At 48.6% G+C, this 19,698-nt stretch overlaps 1 protein-coding gene across 1 annotated transcript in view; it reads left to right on the top strand.

The window, feature by feature from the left end:
* ldb3a (LIM domain binding 3a) overlaps nt 1-19,698 on the top strand; it is a 185,883-nt gene that overhangs the window by 100,080 nt on the left and 66,105 nt on the right. The window contains 2 exon segments of the mRNA XM_070865843.1: nt 974-1,431; nt 19,140-19,343. Coding sequence (XP_070721944.1) covers nt 974-1,431; nt 19,140-19,343 — 662 coding nt within the window.

The raw sequence follows: 19,698 nt of genomic DNA, 5'->3' as shown, positions 1-19,698 counted from the left end.
GAAGTGGGATTTGATGTGTGTCTAGGATTTACAAGGCGATGGAGAATTTTGATCCAGAAAGGTTCTATTGGTCAGAGGTTTCGAGTTTAAGCTATGGTGTCAAAGGAAAATAGGAAATTTGGGCAATGTTTCTCAGTAAGAGGGAGCTAGAATTGTGGGTTCAGTAATCAGCAGGGTAATGGAACAGAGTTGTTTCTATTGGGAAAGGAGATGTAAGCCTGTTAGTTCAGAATCACAGTAAGGAAACTGAGGGTGGTTTGGAAGAGCAGGCTCGATGGACTTATGGTCTGCTTCCCAAAACTTCACTATCTCACTAGTCTATAAGGATGTAGTTTACACCTGTTGGTTTACTACCTTTTACCAAATCCAAAGTCATGGAGTAGAGTAGGGCTGGGCTGGGCAAGGTGGGTCTGGGCAAGGTGGGTCTGGGCAAGGTGGGTCTGGGCAAGGTGGGTTTGGGCAAGGTGGGTCTGGGCAAGGTGGGTCTGGGCAAGGTGGGTCTGGGCAAGGTGGGTCTGGGCAAGGTGGGTTTGGGCAAGGTGGGTCTGGGCAAGGTAGGGCAGGGTTTAAACCAGGGATGGTGGTGAGATCACTCCATGGGTTTAAATGTTTACTTGTAGATGATGCAAGTTCACTGGAAACATTATTAACGAATAAGCTCCCTGTTACAAAGAGCACATGGGGAGAAACTGTACTGATAGCTTCAATATCAGAACTTTGCATTTTGAGGCATTGCCAGCCAGCTTTACTCGAAGACTAAAGTGTCGGCCCGACTGCTCGGGGTGATGTGGTCCTCAGCCTTGTGCCACAGACATTCTCTCGTTAAGTGACTGGTGTCATCAATGAATACTGGGTAATATGAGCTGACTAACATTGTTTTTGCTTCGATCGATGGTGTGCTGTGTGCTTGCATGTGATCTGTGATTGTGTTTTTTTTGCCTTTTGTCCCATGCTGGGGTGTGTGTTGCTGCAGGAGCCAGCTTTGAGAATCGGCTCCAGCTATCTGAGCGGAAACCTGATGTCAACCCCTGCGTACCAGCTCAGTAAAAGCGTTCGGGCCTCTGACCGTGCGCTCACAGCTAATGGGATGTCCTACAGTTACCTCAGCACAAGGGATAGCACCTTGTCCTGTCAGTCGGAATTGGCAGGATCTTTCAGGCAGACATCTTCCATGGCCGCTTCGATGCTCTCTCCAGCTACGTCTCTGACCTCCGGCCTTTCACCTCAGAGAGGGGTCACCCCCTCTCGGGCAGCAGCAAGGGTTTCTGATGTAACTCGTGTTAAATGTGGGACTCCTGGTGCCAGCCAGCGTGAGCAGTACAACAGCCCCATGGGTCTGTACTCTAAAGAGACTATTGAGGAAATGATGAGGGCAACAGCCCAGATGGATGGCAGGAGGGGCAGAGCCTCTGCAGGTGGACTCCTTCAAGGGTAGGTACTAAAACTGCAACCAAGGGCACGGTGGGTAGCTTGCCACATGCTGGCTGAGTTTATGATGTTAGGCGGACATAGGTTTTTACTTATTTCATAGGTTGTTCCTCGCTCAGCAGCCTGGTGCCCAGTTTCCAACTCCCAGCCCGTTGCTGACTAGTTTGCCTCCAGTTAGATTTGTCTGACTGGTGCCTGTGATTGCCCATCAAGCAGCAGCACCACTCACGCCACACGGTTCCTCAGTGCTGGCATCTTTGCCTGGTCACCAGCTGTAATGTATTTGCTTCATGGCTTCTTTGCTTAAGAATTCATAGCAACACATTGCTATTAAGAACTAGTTGGTTTATTAACAAAGGTTTAACAATCACACTACACATTACCAGTTCATCCACCAGGCTCACAATCACCTGCCTCATCGTGGATCCCCCGAACCCAACGGGCTGGGGTTTTATTGAGTCTTGTGAACATCACATGACTGGCTAAGCCACTCTCAACTCAACAGCTCTACAACTATTTTAATTAAACTATAAAGCCGAGCACCCCCTTATTAAAAGGGCACTAGAAACGACAAATTAACAAATAAAACTTTTGTCAACCTTAAATGGTCAAATTAAAATTTGGTTGCCGGGGGTGATGATGCACTCTAGACCCTCCTATGCCCACCTCTTGCGGAAAGCCGCAATCAACAGCTCTACAAACCTGTGAGCCTACTCACCGGTGCGTACATTACACCAGCGATGACGCCTCTGTGAGATTTCGGAGAACGCTGGAGAATTCGCAAGTGCCCAACCACACATGCTGAATCGACCTACTGCCCACCGTATAGGAACAGGAGCAGGCCATTCAGCCCCTCAAGCCCGTTCCGCCATTCAATTCCATCATGACTGATCTGTAACCTTAAATCCATTTACCCGCCGGGGTTCGGTAACTCTGGAAACCACCCAGAGGGATTGGACCGGTGCCGGGTGCAAAGTGTCGGTTTCCAAGCACGAGATGGCGACTGTTGCATTCTGGAATATTAGACAGAGCGACGGAAACCGAACCTCCTCCTGGCCAGATCCAGGAGCGGGGAACACAGCTGCATCGGAGCGCGGGTTGGTGCTCTGTACAAGTATCCTCCTGCTGTGTTTACACAGTTACAGACGCACATCTGGTGCAGGAATGAGTTACAAGCAGATTCCAAGTTGCCGCTCCCTGGAACAATCCTGGTGTTGTGATGTAGTTGGGTAGCATGGAGTCAAGTGTGGCTAATGGTCCTTGAAGCAGTTTATTACAACTAGATGCCCTCCTTGGCTTTTTGTGGAGTCTGGGGATAGTTTACAGATGACAGTATTGAGTGTTACCAGTGGTGGGACAGTGGGTATATATTCAGGCCTTGGGTTTAGGATCCTTCCTCTGATGCAAATGTCCCACTTCACTATTAAGTGGTAGCATTTCCACCATGAGTGTAACATTGGTGCAATGTGCAACTGGTTCACACAGCTGCTCCAGCTCTTGTCTAAAAGTACCCTTGATCTGGAGTTGGTATTGTTGCGGTTATAGTAATCTAGCGATCTGGACTAATCATCCAAAAAACATGTATTCAAATCCCACCATGGCAGTTTGAGAATTTGAATTCAATTTTACAAAATCTGGAAATAAAAGGCGGCTAAAATAAGTAAGCTAAAGTTGTTGGATTGTTGTAAAAAAACCCCAACTGGTTCATTCCATGATGTCCTTCACGGAATGAAACCTGCCGACAATAACAAATGGCGGCCCCAGGCGCACACGGCCTTCTCTTTAAGGGCTGCCCCGGACGGATGTCAGTGTCCTGCAAAATGGGCACAGACATGGGCCCATGCCACCTTGTGTCCCGTGGGGCACAAAGGGGCCGGTGCTGGGAAGTGAGAGGTCGGCACACACGGCAATGATGTCATCGCCGGGAGCACGCAGCCCGTGGCGCTAATCGCAGGGTGCAGCGCTAAGTTCAAACACTCTGGGGCAATTTCACCCCCGACGGAACTGCTGCCCGCCTCCGGGCCAAAAGGCAATTGTGCCCCATTAGTGCCTCCCTGTGGCGCTAACAGGGCACAAAAAGGGGCAATTTCGGCCCCAAAGACCCTGCAAAGGGATATAGATAGACTAAGTGAGTGGGCAGTAAGGTGGCAGATGAAGTATAACGTGGGGAAATGTGACGTTATTCACGTTGGTAGGAAGAATAGAAAAACAGAATATTTTTTAAACGGTGAGAAACTTTTAAATGTTGGTGTTCAGAGAGATTTGGGTGTTCTCGTACAAGAAATGCAGAAAATTACCATGAAGGTACATCAAGTAATTAGGAAGGCAAAAGGCATGTTGGCCTTTATTACAAGGAGGTTGTAGTACAAGAGTAAGGAAGTCTTGTTACAATTGCTACAGGGCCTTGGTGAGACCACACCTGGAGCACTGTGCACAGTTTTGGTCTCCTTATCTAAGGAAGGATACACTTGCCTTGGAGGCTGTGCATCGAAAGTTCACTAGATTGATTCATGGGATGTGAGAGCTGTCCTTTGATGAGAGATTGTGTAGAATGGGCCTGTACTCTCTGGAGTTTAGAAGAATGAGAGGTGATATTAAAACATACAAGATTCTGAGGGGGATTGACAGGGTAGATGCTGAAGAGGCTGTTTCCCCCTGGCTGGAGTATCTAGAACTGGGGGGCATAGCTTCAGGATAGAAACATAGAAAATAGATGCAGGATTAGGCCATTCAGCCCTTCGAGCCTGCACCACCATTCAATAAGATCATGGCTGATCATTCACCTCAGTACCCCTTTCCTGCTTTCTCTCCATACCCCTTGATCCCTTTAGCCGTAAGGGCCATATCTAACTCCCTCTTGAATATATCCAATGAACTGGCATCAACAACTCTCTGCGGTAGGGAATTCCACAGGTTAACAACTCTCTGAGTGAAGAAGTTTCTCTTCGTCTCAGTCCTAAATGGCTTACCCCCTATCCTTAGACCATGTCCCCTGGTTCTGGACTTCCCCAACATCGGGAACATTCTTCCTGCATCTAACCTGTCCAGTCCCGTCAGAATTTTATATGAGATCCCCTTTCATCCTTCTAAACTCCAGTGAATACAGGCCCAGTCGATCCAGTCTCTCCTCATACGTCAGTCCTGCCATCCCGGGAATAAAACTGGTGAACCTTCGCTGCACTCCCTCAATAGCAAGAACGTCCTTCCTCAGATTAAGAGACCAAAACTGAACACAATATTCCAGGTGAGGCCTCACCAAGACCCTGTCCAACTGCAGTAAGACCTCCCTGCTCCTATACTCAAATCCCCTAGCTATGAAGGCCAACATACCATTTGCCTTCTTCACCGCCTGCTGTACCTGCATGCCAACTTTCAATGACTGATGTACCATGACACCCAAGACTCATTGCACCTCCCCTTTTCCTAATCTGCCGCCATTCAGATAATATTTTGCCTTTGTGTTTTTGCCCCCAAAGTGGATAACCTCACATTTATCCACATTATACTGCATCTGCCATGCGTTTTCCCACTCACCTAACCTGTCCAAGTCACCCTGCAGTGTCTTAGTGTCCTCCTCACAGCTCACACCGACACCCAGTTTAGTGTCATCTGCAAACATGGAAATATTACACTCAATTCCTTCATCTAAATCATGAATGTATATTGTAAAGAGCTGGGGTCCCAGCACTGAGCCCTGCGGCACTCCACTAGTCACTGCCTGCCATTCTGAAAAGGACCCGCTTATCCCGACTCTCTGCTTCCTGTCTGCCAACCAGTTCTCTATCCACAGCAGTACATTACCCCCAATTCCATGTGCTTTAATTTTGCACACCAATCTCTTGTGTGGGACCTTCTCAAAAGCCTTTTGAAAGTCCAAATACACCACATCCACTGGTTCTCGCTTGTCGATAAGGGATCGGACTTTTAAGACAGAGATGAGGAGGAATTACTTCACTCAGAGGGTTGTGAATCTTTGGAATTCTCTGCCCCAGAGGGCTGTAGATGCTGAGTCTTTGAGTATATTTAAGGCTGAGGTAGATAGATTTTTGAAGTCTAGGAGAATCAAGGGATATAGAGATTGGGCGGGAAAGTGGAGTTGAGGTCGGTAATCAGCCATGATCTTATTGAATGGCGGAGCAGGCTTGGGGGGCCGTATGGCCGACTCCTGTTCTTATTTCTTATGTTCTTATGAGACTGGAGCAGAGGGAAATGGTGAGGGAGACGGGGACAGAGGGAGAAATTGAGGGAGGGAGGCGCAGAGAGAGAGAGAGAGAGAGAGAGAGAGTGATGGGCGAGGGTGCACTCCAGGCACGTGTAGTCTGTTCCTGGGGACTGAGCAGCAGCCATACTTTGCAAATTATATTTGTGTTTTTCTGTATTTGTGAATAAATGCTGCATTTCTGACATGTTGCATGCCAGGTGTGCTGGTTCAAGAAGACCACGTTTATTCATAGAAGTGATTGACGTTGAAAATAAGGATACCTGTTTTGTTCAATCCTTTTTAATACTGGGAACTAAAGAACTGGAGCACTATATATTTGTTGGTTGTCTGGTTGCATTGTGATGAATATTCTAATTACTGATGTGGACGTCCAGCACGTCAGCTCCATGGGAAAACCATTGCTCCTGCTGCTTGTGCAGCCATTGCTATAATGACACGAGGGATGGGCTAATACGTTAAAGTTAATACAAGTTGCACAAATAGAAATGCCCCTTTCAGATCACCCTGAGCTTTTGGATTGTTAGTCGATACATTGCCGTGTAACTGAGCGACGATTTGGAAGTGTTAATGCATTATTCTACAGTTCTTTTATATCCCAGTCATTTCGATCAATTCTTTTTGTAGATGATGAACTAAAAACTTTTAATTAATTCTACCGTGAACAAACTTGCAGAATGGACATGTAAATAACAAATGAATTTTAGTAATAGATAAGTGTGAGGTGGTGCATTTTGGTAGGAGGATGAAGGAGGCTACGTAACCCTTGGAAAATAAGCGATCTCGGAGTACAGATTCACAAATCATTAAAAATAGCAATGCAGGTTAAAAAAGCCATAAAAGTGAAAATAAAGCACTGGGGTTCATTTCAAAAGCAGAGAAGTTATGTTAAACTTGTATAGAACTTTGTCTGATTGTCTCGTGATTTGAGATGGTGGGGTGCCAATATGGCATTACTGTATATATGATTAAAAGTTGTTGTTGTTAAAGTTGTTGTTGTAGAATTTGCTCATGGACCAAACGGTCGCACTCAAAGGAGTTTGTGGCCCACTCTACAGCAAGAATTGGAGGGAACATTGATGGGTACTTTCCTTCACTAATTACACTTCAAACCTTATTTTTAAGGATGGTACGCTGAGTTAGACACTGGGATTTAGAGAGATGGGCAGTGAAGAGAGAGAGAGATGGTGGCAGTGTAGAGAGATACAATGCGAGGGGTCGCTTTGTAGAGTGAGACCGGGGCCCAGTGTAGAGTGAGACCGGGGCCCAGTGTAGAGTGAGACCGGGGCCCAGTGTAGAGAGAGACGGGGGCCGTGTAGAGTGTGGGGTGGGGGTTGCTGGTGTAGAGTGGGGAGCCCAGTGTCGAGAGAGACCGGGGGGCCATTGTAGAGAGAGACGGGGGGCCATGTAGAGCGATGGGGGCCGGCAGCAGACAGTCCTCAGGTGTAAGAGGCTCCTGTGAAAGCTGGCGAGGGTTGGAGCACACCGTGCAGTGAAAGGGACCTGGCTGGGTTTCAATTGCTACTGTCTGCCAAGGATAATTTTATTTTGTATATTAGTCTTTTGTCATGTCTGTAATCCTCTGCTGAGTGGATAGCATTCGAGGTTCTGCATTCTGCGCTATTGATATGATGTCATTACAGTAAACTCATTCTTGGGAGATTAGCTGTATAAAGGTTTGAAGGGTTTATTACCCCAGTTAGCATGAATCATGTAATATGAGAGCATTTATTGAGCACTTTTCATGATCTCAGTCAGTGAAGTACTTTTGGAGTGCAGTCACTATTGTAATGTGAGAAACACAGCAGCCAATTTGCGCATAGCAAGCTCCCACAGACAGCAATGGAACAATGACCAGATAGTGATATTGGTTGAGGAAAAAATATTGGCCAGGACACCGGGGAGAACTCCCCTGTTCTTCTTTGATATAGGGCCACGGGATCTTTTACATCCACCTGAGAGGGCAGACGGGGCCTCGGTTTAACGTCTCATCTGAAAGACGGCACAGCTGACAGTGCAGCACTCCCCCAGCACTGCACTGGGAGTGTCAGCCTACATCATGTACTCAAGTCTATAAGAGTGGGATTTGAACCCATGACGTCCTGAGGTGAGAGTGCTGCCCAATGAACCACAGCTGACCGTGTTATAGGGGAGCTCAGTGGATTGGCTATCATAGTCTGGCCAATAACTCCCTCTGTGCAAAGGCTCCAGTTACCTGCTCACACTTACAATGTCAACCAATTCTTAGAAATTTTAAACAATGCATTCTGCTATGTTTTATATCATTCTGTCTCTCTCCACACTGCCACCATGCATCTCTCCACCACCATCCGTCTCTCTCCACACTGCCAGCCTACATATAAACACAGTTGAGCACAGAGATTGAGGGAGTGTTGTTAATGGAGGTCATTTACATCTGGATCGATGATGCCTTGAGTGTGCTAATGAGGGCCAGTTGTCCCTTGTATGAGATGCCCTCCCAAACATCAGTCACGTTGTATTTGCTCACTATGCTCATTGGAGTTTAGAAGAATGAGAGGTGATGTTATTGAAACGTATAAGATTCTAAGGGGGCTTGACAGGGTAGATGTAGAGAGGATGTTTCCCCTCATGGGGGAATTTAGAACTAGAGGGTATAGTTTCAGAATAAGGGGTCACCCATTTAAAACTGAGATGAGGAGGAAAGCTGTGGAGGCTGGGTCATTGAATATATTTAAGGTGGAGGTAGACAGCTTTTGAATGATAAGGGTTATGGGGAGCGGGCAGGGAAGTGGAGTTGAGGCCAAGATCAGATCAGCCATGATCTTGTTGAATGGCGAAGCAGGCTCGAGGGGCCAAATGGCCGACTCCTGCTCCTATTTCTTCTGGTTTTATGATAACTGTCGCGGTCACTGAGCAAATGGGGGATCACTCCAATTGAACTCTGTGCCGATTTGTACTAATATGATTCTGTGAGTAACCTTTCGTGTTGCAGCAACACTGGACCACAGGGGCAGGGACAGACTCCACACTGTTCAATTGATTGCCTTTTGCCAGAAGGTTGTGTTCAAATCCCACTCCAGTGACTTGAGCACAAAAATCTAAGCTGACACTCAGTGCTGAGGGAGTGCTGCACTGTCAGAAGTGCCGTCTTTTGGATGAACGTAAAATATCCCAAGGCACTATTTTGAAGAAGAGCAGCGGAGTTATCCCCAGTGTCCTGGCCAATATTTATCCCCCAATTAACATAACACACACAGATTATCCGGTCATTATCACATTGATGTTTGTGGGAGCTTGCTGTGTGCAAATTGTCTGCTGCAATTACAACAGTGACTACACTTCCGAAAGTACTTCATTGGCTGTAAAGCGCTTCGAGACATCAGGTGGTTGTGAAAGGCGCTATAGAAATGAAAATCTTCCTTTTTCATTTTTTTCCATGGCAGTTTTTATAGTTGGTTGTTTTCCTTTCAATTTTTCTTGGAAGAGATGCACATTTTCGAACGTACTGTAAATAAAGTGAAAAATTGCCTCAGTGGGGGGGATTGCAGAGTGATTGACTCCGCATATTCCCCCCCACCTCCCCCCCCCCCCCATCCCATGACCTGCCAGTGCAGTGCCAACAGATAATCCTCGGGTTTCAACATAAGGGAGAGCTGAATTTCAGTTTGCGCATGAACAGGAAAAATTATAGAAACATAGAAAATAGGTGCAGGAGTAGGCCATTCGGCCCTTCGAGCCTGCTTCGCCATTCAACAAGATCATGGCTGATCTGATCTTGGCCTCAACTCCACTTCCCTGCCCGCTCCCCATAACCCTTATCATTCAAAAGCTGTCGCCGCCCAGAGATGTTGCTTCCTCCCCCCGTGCCTGGGCTACAATATGTTAATGAGGCCTGGGGCAGTCCCCCAGGGTCTCCGGCCTCCTGCCCGGATTGGCTGGTTGGCGGGCGGGAGGTGGGGCTACAGTATGTTAATGAGGCCCGTGCCTGGGGTGGTCCCCCCCGGTCTCCTGCCCGAATTGGCTGGTTGGTGGGCGGGAGGCGGGGCTACAATATGTTAATGAGCCTTGCGGTTGCGATGGGCAGGGTGGACATGTCTCCAGCCTCCCCGGGACCGACAGCTGCTCCCGGCCTCTTCGGCACCCTCCCTCCCCATCAATATCGGGCCAATCGCTTTGCTCTTGCATGCACTCTGCACAGATACAGTGGGGGCAATTTTAACCCCACACAACGGGCTGCGGCAGGGGCATTAACATTTCAAAAATCTGGAACACAAACGCACCCACTTTTAACGGAGGTGGTTTGGGGGACGGTTGGCTAAGCTGCTCTCCAGAGGCCGGTCCGTACTTTAAATACGTCACTGAGGCCGCGTGTCTCCAGCTATGGCGGGCTTTTACATTGAGCGGCCACGGGCCGGGTTTTCCAGGGCTCAGGAAACCCGGCAACTGAAGGGAGGCGGGAAAGGGCCGGATCCAGCAGGTGAGGGTCTTTCCAGCACTGCCTGTGGGCGAGAAGGAGCAGGAGTGCTTCCCCTCCCTCCCCGGCCCCCCAAGCTAACCTCCCACTGTGGGATTGCTCCCTCCCTCCCCTCCGCTACCTAGCCCAGGTCTCCCCCACCCCCCAGCCAGCCGGCCTCTTAATCTGGGAAACGGAGACACAAAATTCAACTGAGCTCCAGGTTACCCGCATTTCCACATTTCTCGACTGCTACAATCTCCTGCTCTTCCTCCCTCGCAACTATTGAGGCCAATGTGTAGACATCGGAGGGAGATGTCTTTTTTATAAAGATGTCTTTCTCCAAGAGGAGGGCAGTGATTTTGGAAGGAGCAGTGAGGAATGAGCAGTCACAGCATCATTGAGACCGAAGCCCTGTCTTTCATTCTCTGATGTGTTGCTACTTTGAGTGGAGCAGTCACCGTATCTCTCGGCAAAGCTTGTGCCGACTAAGCAGCGCCACATTTCACTTCCAAGTTCGGCAGTGCCCCCGAGCAGCTGCAGGTGTAACTGTAGCCGAGTGAGGCAGGGTCCAGTTACTTTCAGACTGCCGGCAATGAACACGCAAAACACTTAAGCCTTCCCCAGCCCAGCAGGGGAATATTCAGAGAGACGAAGAGAGTGAAAGGGAGGGGGAGAGTGAAAGGGAGGATTCTGAGACACAGAAAGGAAGAGCTTGTGTAACTATGGAAGAAGCAACTGAACCCAGAGTTGTGAATAATTGTAAACAGTTCTTAAAGAGTAACTTCTTTTTAAAAACAGTATTGGCCTAGAAAGCATTGCCTGCTGTAATAAAGTTTAACATCTGCGATCTTCTGTTTTCTTGCTGCTCTCCATCTGTACCCTGGGTGTGTAAGAGATAACGGAGGGAGAAACTGTACTTATCTTTCAGTTATTACTCTGTATTTCAGAGGATCTCCATTGTAACTGCTGCTTTGGGGATGTCACTAAAACAAGGTCTGAAAAGCTCACAAGTTGGTGTTGCAGTCCCTAACCCTGGCCACAAGGGGGCGCTTGGACACCAGCATTGATCATTAGCCCCAAGTGGTCACATTTTGCCTTCAGTCACTGTACTCTGATGCAGTGTGATCCTGGACAGCTACATCGGCAGAAATTGTACTGAAAGACGTTCCCCCGAGCTGTGTAATGGTCTTGTTGTGGGCTGGTACCATAAGGAGATGATTCAGGGGGTACAACTGCTGCCCTGTCTGATCAATGGGCACTGCGGGTGATGGGAGTGGGGGGGGGGGGGGCGGGGACAGGAGTTTAGCTCACACTTCTCTTTGAAGTTACGGATTATCTTTTACCTTTCGGGTTGGTGCCTGTGGCTATGGTAGTACGGTGCACTTTGACCCCACTGTGGGTGGACTTCTGATGGGAATGGATTTGGCCACGTGCCAAATTGAATTGGTGTTGTGTCAGAGATGTCGCTCCTGGAGAGTTGAATGTGGCTGAACATGGTGGGTCTGTTGGCTCCTCACCAGGGGATTTGGGACTTATCCCCCAGTGAGAGCCGACTGTTGTAAGCCACCAAATGCAAAACTGGATCTTACTGGGATAAGAACTCTGAACAGCAAATCGAGTCAGAGTGGCCTCCCGATTCAGAGGTGGGGAGGTGGGCCGCAGTAACCTGGAGTAATAATAATATTAAGAGAAATAAATTCAGCACAACCTACGACAGTCTCCGCTGTTTGTATGCTGCCATTGACGCCCTGTGTACACAGAGTCAGATACTACGCTGGTCCCAACCTTGGCTCTGTGACTCTAGGTTCTCAAAGGCTAGTCCTGAGTCTGTCATTCGGCAATGGTGTGTCTCTGCTCGCGGTAACGCGCTCTCATTTGCTATTTAAGGATCAGGGCAGGCACCTAATGTGTGATGTACCCCAGTCCTGCCCTAGTGTTCTGTACAAGTTGGTGCTCTACATTGCTAATGGGTCCTAGTGCCTGTGTGGTGTTTGATAACTGGACAGTCTGCAGTGAGTCCATGCTTGATTCTCTAAGGGTTGATTTTACCAGCTCCAATCACAGATCTGAAAAAGGAGCCATCCTGATTTCAACCCTGTGCAACATTTATTAAGTAAAGTCCAGTCACAGCAGAATATTTTGTTCACCGGTGTGTTCAGTCTTTCGTACGGTAGTAGCAGAGCAAAGCAAATGTCAATATCTAAGTCAAATATCCAGGCCAAAGTTTCTGGTGTAACAGCGTGGATATCGTGTAGGCTGCCTGTGAACTCCCTCTGAGGGCAGTACTCAATGATGTGCTCCAGGGTCTGATTAGGAGCTCCACAGTCACATGATGGGGAGGCTTTAATCTTCTCCCTATGGAGAAGGTGGCAGCATCGACCGTGACCAGTTTTGAGGTGGTCGATGGTTGTCCACTGTTTGTGAGGAAGGTTTGATCCTTCAGGTTGTACTGTGAGATCCTCTATAAGGAATCCATTCCGTATGTCACAGTTCTTCCAAGCATTTCACCATCGGTCATCAAGGCTGAGGGGGGAGATCGCTGAAGGGCTTTGGCAACGGTGCAAAATGGCCATCTAGATTTGAGACGGGTTGGTGGTAGGTTGTTCAGGTTGGCCTGGATCGGCATGTCTTTGCTGGTGTCGTGGTTGTATTCTCTGGAGACTGCGCATTCACGGCGTAGGTGTGGTGGTGCGATGTTTCCAAGCACGGGCAGCCAGGGTGTTGGTGTTGATAAAAGTGCACCGGTGATAATTCTCATAGTAGAATTCAGCTGGACATCAATGGATTTGACATGCGGACTCAATAGCCATGCCGGGGAGCAGTACGCCACTGTAGAGTACTCCAGGGCGAGTGCTGCCATATGGAGGGTTTGAACATCTGCTCCCCATGTGGATCCGGCGAGTTTCTGGATCACGTTGACCCTACTCTTTAGTTTGTTCCCAAGGTTCTGGAGATGTTGTCTATATGACACGGTGCGATCAAGCGTGACTCCTAAATAGGAGGGTTTTTTTTGCATGGTTTACCTCTGTGCCGCAAAAGGAGACTTTCAAAGCTGGGTTTGCTTGATTGATGTCGAGGTACCGGTCTTTTGTGGGTTTGGCCGGAATCGCCATCAGTGGAAGTAAATCACTGGTCAGGGTCTTCGGTGATGGACAGATTCATGTTTTGCGTGGCCAAGGCAAGTCATCAGTGTGTAGGAACTTCAGCATAAACATTGAATAACATTCAGTGAAAAGTGAAGAGCATCTCTAAGGTTGGGGGCGGGGGGGGGGGCGTAAGGGGGGGGGAACAATTGGGGAAATCCATCCCCACCCGACGAGGAGCTGCGATAGATGGGGTTATTCTGGAGTGTGCTGCACTGACGTTAGATTTGAGAACTAAACCATCTTTTTAATTCTTTCTTCCCACAGATCATCAACACCGCATCCAAGTTAGTGGGCCGCCATGTTGTGGTAGTGTGTTGTGTGATGTGACAGGCAGCATGACCAGCCCCCTGTTGCTCCAACCTGCTGGGTTTGCTCCTTCTCTAGCGATGCTGTGCAGCATGAACTCAAGTTTGAAGTTGTTTTCTTGGAGATTGAAGCCCAAACTGATTTACAACAACAACTTGTATTTATATAGCACCTTTAACGTAGTTAAACGTCCCAAGGCATTTCACAGGAGTGTTTTAAGACAAAAAAAAATTACTTTGACACTGAGCCACATAAGGAGAAATTAGTGCAGGTGACCAAAAGCTTGGTCAAAGAGGTAGGTTTTAAGGAGCATCTTAAAGGAGGAAAGAGAGGTGGAGAAATTTAGGGTGGGAGTTCCAGAGCTTGCGGCCTAGGAAACAGAAGGCACAATGGGTGAGAAAATATAATCAGGGATGCTCAAGAGGGCAGAATTGGAGGAGCGCAGACATCTCAGGGGGTTGTGGGGGCTGAAGGAGATCACAGAGATAGGGAGGGGCAAAGGGCATGGTGGATTTGAAAACCAGGCTGAGAATTTTGAAATCGAGGCGTTGCTTACAGAGTCATTGCTATGGTGTAATATTTCCTTTCATACCGAACACATAGAAACAGTGCAGGTTATCTTGTGGTGCGTGCCTCCAATATCCGCAACGGAACGCACAATGGAAACCAAGGAATGGGGAGACTTTTTCCCTATCCGACTTCCTGAGATTTGAGCATCAGTACGGATATTTCCTGAATCGACTGTTCCAACAAAGTTTCGGAAATGATCCTATTTAAGGTGAAGGTGCCTCGGTTATGAAGTGAGAGCTGGGTTGCGGGGGACATTTTTGTCTGCTCTAGCGAAGAGCCAGCACATGCCCGATGGGCTGTTTGGCCTCCTTCTGTGCTGCAAGCTTCTATGGTTCGGCAAAAACCACCAAAACTGTGATCCATCTAGGACATTAGAGAGGACACAGATCCTCTTTTTATATAACTGCAACTTGCATTTATATAGCACCTTTTAAAGTAGGAAAACATCCCAAGGCCCAGGAGCGTAATCAGACAACACTTGGCACAGAGCCATAGGCAGACTGAAAACTCAGCTAAAGAGGCAAGTTTTAAGGAGGGTCTTAAAGGAAGGTAGAGGCACAGAGGTTCAAGGAGGGAATTCCAGAGCTTGGTGCCAAGGAGCTGAAGGCAGGGCCGCCAATGGTGGGGCGGAGGGATTGGGGCATGCGCAGGAGGCCAGAGTCAGGAAACGCAGAGTTCTCAAAGGGTTGTAGGACTGGAGGAAACCACCAGGATAGGGGGCGATGAGCCCAGGGAGGGATTTGAGCCCATGTATGAGAATTTTAAAACACAGGCATTGTTGAACTGGAAGCCAATGTAGGTCAGCGACCACAGGGGTGATGGGTGAGCGGGATTTGGTGCAGGTTCGGATACGAGCAGCAGAGATTTTGGGCTGGAAATCACCGCCTAGCGGAAGTTGGGGGGGCAATTTCCAGTGAAGTGAGGCTTCACTTAAAGGGAAAGGACGCTGCGAGGCCTCCTTGGCGCCCATTGGGCCACCAGCGAGGGTTTCGGCCAGGCCAGTAGCCCGGCACCCAAGAGGGGGAGTCTGTTGTCGGCCCGGCCCAACCAGCGGCCGCTATTGTCGGGTCGACCCGCAGAGCCGGCCAGCAATTAAAATAAAATGGCGGCCGCACCATCCAGCCACTAGCAGTTTCCTGCCTCGCGAAGCTGTCGGGGACCCACGGGGCAATTTCCCCCACAAGGCGGTTAAGGGGTCGCCACCAGGCGGTTTGGGGTATCGGGCATGTGTTCGCGGACTGGGCTCCGTGACCGACATTTGCCCCCGACCCAGAGACCTGCCCCTGCCTCTACTCCCTGCCTCTACTCTATGACTCCTACCTCTTGCCCGCTACCCAGGGCCTTGCCCCCAAGTCAGAGCCCTGGTTCTGTCTGCTTTTGGCCAGCTTCACAGAATGGGGTATTGATGAATGGCCGGTCAGTATCCCGTTGAGGTTTTTCTACACCGCCGAGGCTGGCACTCCTGCCCAAAGTGCGTCTGTGCGCGGATGAGAATCTGACTGGTGCAGCCGCAGTGCCTTCTGTGGTTGAATAGCCCGCTGACCCTGTCTAGGTTCACCACTGAAAATGGCCCCATTGTGCGAGGGACTGGAACAGCAAAGCAAAGGGAGCGTTGCCTGTCGACGGGTTGGTGTTTGGATTTGAAGCATGTTTTGTGGGGTTCTGATAACGGGGTCATAGTGTGAGGCTTTACTGTCGGTGCCCAGTGGTGATGACAGGTCGGAGAATAAACCTTCCGCCCCAATCTCTGACCAGTGCTCACATCTCTCGAGACTCTGCCTCAGCACCACCGTCTGAAGTAATTACTCTTTTTATATCTCCACCTCAGTGTATCTAATCTGCAAGGAGCCTAGAGCCAAAGACAAACTTTGTGTAGAATTCAGCAGATGCGAAACACCATGGAACACTAGGGAATCCCAGTTGAGATTGAGTCTTTGCAGAGTTGGCTGGGGAATTGGTTTGGTCAGGAACATTCTTCCTGCATCTAACCTGTCCAATCCCGTCAGAATTTTATATGTTTCTATGAGATCCCCCCTCATTCTTCTAAATTCCATTGAAGATAAGCCTAGTCGATCCAGTCTTTCTTCATATGTCAGTCCTGTCATCCCAGGAATCGGTCTGGTGAACCTTTGCTGCACTCCCTCAATAGCAAGAATGTCCTTCCTCAGATTAGGAGACCAAAACTGTACACAATATTCAAGGTGTGGCCTTACCAAGGCCCTGTACAACTGTAGTAAGACCTCCCTGTTCCTATATTCAAATCCTCTCACTGTGAAGGCCAACATGTCATTTGCCTTCTTCACCGCCTGCTGTACCTGCATGCCAACTTTCAATGACTGATGTACCATGACACCCAGGTCTCGTTGCACCTCCCCTTTCACCATTCAGATAATAATCTGCCTTCCTGTTTTTACCTACAAAGTGGATAACCTCACATTTATCTACATTATACTGCATCTGCCATGATTTGCCCACTCACCTGACCTGTCCAAGTCACCCTACAGCCTCTTAGCGTCCTCCTCACAGCTCACACTGCCACCCAGCTTAGTGTCATCTGCAAACTTGGAGATATTACATTCAATTCCTTCGTCCAAATCATTAATGTATATTGTAAAAACTGGGGTCCCAGCACTGAACCTTGCGGCACCCCACTAGTCACTATCTGCCATTCTAAAAAGGACCCGTTTATTCCTACTCTTTGCTTCCTGTCTGCCGACCAGTTCTCTATCAATGTCAGTACATTACCCCCAATACCATGTGCTTTAATTTTGCACATAATCTCTTGTGTGGGACCTTGTCAAAAGCCTTTTGAAAGTCTAAATACACCACATCCACTGGTTCTCCCTTGTCCACTCTGCTAGTTACATCCTCAAAAAATTCTAGATTTGTCAAGCATGATTTCCCTTTCATAAATCCATGCTGACTTGGACCAATCCTGTGATGAAACCGCCGGGAAAATGTCCAACCAGAGCTGCCGACCCTAATGTGCCCTTTGCGTTTCAAAAGCTTCCGGTTTCAGGCTGAAGAACAGGACGGTCACTTGTCGCTGTCCTCCGGCAGGCAGAGCGCTGGCGAGCAGGCCCATCCCTAACCGTCTGGTCTCTGGCCGGCCCAGCACGATGGTGACACCAAACCTACCACTATTGATCCTCCTATTGCTGAGACTCCAGATCGCCAAGGCCAAGCACACCTCACCTCTTTAACCTGCAAGACTCCTCGTTTTGGGTGCGAGTCGGAGTTCAACAGACAAGGCCCGAGCTGAGTCCAGTCCATCCCCTGTCTGCTAAATGATACATTTTAACTTCAAACAGCTGCCAAGATATTGAGCGGGAGAAGAAGAATTAGCAGCGGTGCCTGGGACGTACACATGCAATTTGTATTTTATGAAATCGGAAAGGCCCATTCAAAAACTGTTGGCATTAAGTGCAGCCAAATGTAGTTGGGACATTGGGACAATGCTGGGATTTGAAGCAGGGGGAAGGAGGGCTACAAAAATAAACTAGAAATAACACACCCTCTGATACCCACCCCTTGCCCAACGGTGGCTTTAGACTAGATTTCTGCAGTGCATGCTGGTTAAAAAGACAGGTTTTATAGTGGGAATACGGCAGTGATGCAATGCATGCTGGGTAATACAGCAGAGTGACGTAATGCATGCTGGATAATATGGCAGGGTGGCGCAATGTATGCTGGGCAATGTGGCATTTCTGTCTTTATCCATTGGGCAATGCTGGTGTGAGCAGTGCATGCTGGGTAATGGGGCGAGTTTTGTGCAGTGCATGTTGGTATTGACCGTCCTAAAGGGGTTCTGTGCTCGCTCAGCATTTTAATGCCTCTGGCAGGGATGCAAACAAGTTTCCCTCATGAAGATAAAAGCAGAAGTGCCAGTGACCGCAGAATAAAGAGGCAGTGGTCGGTTGGCATTTCCGCCCCTTCACCTTTACATCTGAAGGCTTTCTCCAACATCCTGGAATTGAGTTGCTGATGGTTTCTCGATGAAAGTACTGCCGGGTTACCACATCAAATGCAAGACACTGTTCTGTTTAAATCTCGTGTTCTATTTTTATTTGAGAGATGGGGTTGATCGAATGTAGTGCCAACCTAAGGCCCTTTTGAAGGTCTCCGAGTCAGTGAGTGACCTGCATGGCCTGCTCTTCCTCTTGACCATAAGTAGATGTTGGGCAAGGATAAGCAGAAGTTTCACGGTTACTTGGTTGCTTCTTTCCTGGATCTATAGGTCTCCCTGGTTGTAGCCTCATTCCCCACGACTTAACTGCCCTTCATCAGCGAATCCCTGCAAATGGAGATATGGGATCCTGGGCTCCAGGGGGGGAATCTACCCACTGAACTCTCCCTCCACTCCCCCAGCAGGAAGCTGCCGAGCCCATCTGTCTCCTACGAGATGGTGGAGGTCAAGAATACAGTGTGTGAGATCTGTGGCCGCTCTGCTGACATGACCCCATTAACCTATTTTAAAACCATGGATTTTAACTATAGCTTTGGTGGCATTGAAGGCCATTGAGCTTTTTATCTTCTGTTTGTATATCTTTGTTTTTGTTTTTAACGTCTCTGGCCATTCACTCCCCACTGAGGGGGTGCTGCACGGTGATGGTCTCCAGGGTGCCTTCCTGTACCTCTCGCTTTCCCGTGCGTGAGATCGGACAGAGCTCCTTTGCTCCCCTCGCCAGGCCACACTTGGCCAATTTTAAGATGAATCCCGAAATCACCCTGTCATCCTTTACTCCAACCCATCAGTGGCCGTTTGAAGGCAGGGGCCCAAAACGATGTACAATATTCTGAATATGGAATCCCCAACGTGAGAGAATTGGAGCGGGGGGGTGCAAAGGGGAGATTGGCAGGTGGTCTTTTCCTCCTGGACTTGCAAACGGGAATGAAGGCCCAATGTAAAGTGAGAATAAGTAGCTTCAGCTTAACCATTCCCACCGCTCTCTATCACCAGCTCGACTTTTCCCTGCATTCTTCTCTTCCTTTCACATTTTGCTCTCCTTTCCTTTCTCACTCCCACAACCAGTAGTGATTATGTGGAGCGTTTCAACCCCAGCATCCTGAAGGACTCCGTGTTGTCCACACACAAGCCTATCGAAGTGAAGGGCCCTGGTGGGAAGGCCACCATCATCCATGCCCAGTATAACACCCCCATCAGCATGTACTCCCAAGATGCCATCATGGATGCCATTGCAGGCCAGGCTCATGCCAGGGGCAGTGATCTTTCAAGGTAGGCCAAGAACTAAGATCTGTTGCTTGAATGCAAAGACCTTGAGAAACCATTGTATGTCTCTGAAGTTCATAAACAAGGAGAGTATATTAAATGCTAACCATTTCACAGAAAAATAAATGATTAACATTTAATGAAAGGACAGTGATTGATCAAAGGTTGTTCAATGAAAAGTAAACTTCTGGCCTGATAGGAGCCATTTATAGGTTGGATCCTTTCTCTGAACTCTAATCCTTTCAAGCTCTGCGGAGTCCTCTGCCATGGGAGTCTTTGCAAGCAGCTGTAGACTGACTGGTACTAGAAACAGTCCAGGGCACTTGGAGAGGTGTCTGCTCTGAGAAATATCAGCCAGTGA

Source organism: Pristiophorus japonicus, chromosome 22, assembly GCF_044704955.1.
Source record: "Pristiophorus japonicus isolate sPriJap1 chromosome 22, sPriJap1.hap1, whole genome shotgun sequence".
NCBI lineage: Eukaryota > Metazoa > Chordata > Chondrichthyes > Pristiophoridae > Pristiophorus > Pristiophorus japonicus.
Note: the sequence above shows the minus strand (reverse complement) of the source record. Positions and strands in the feature narration are given on the sequence as shown.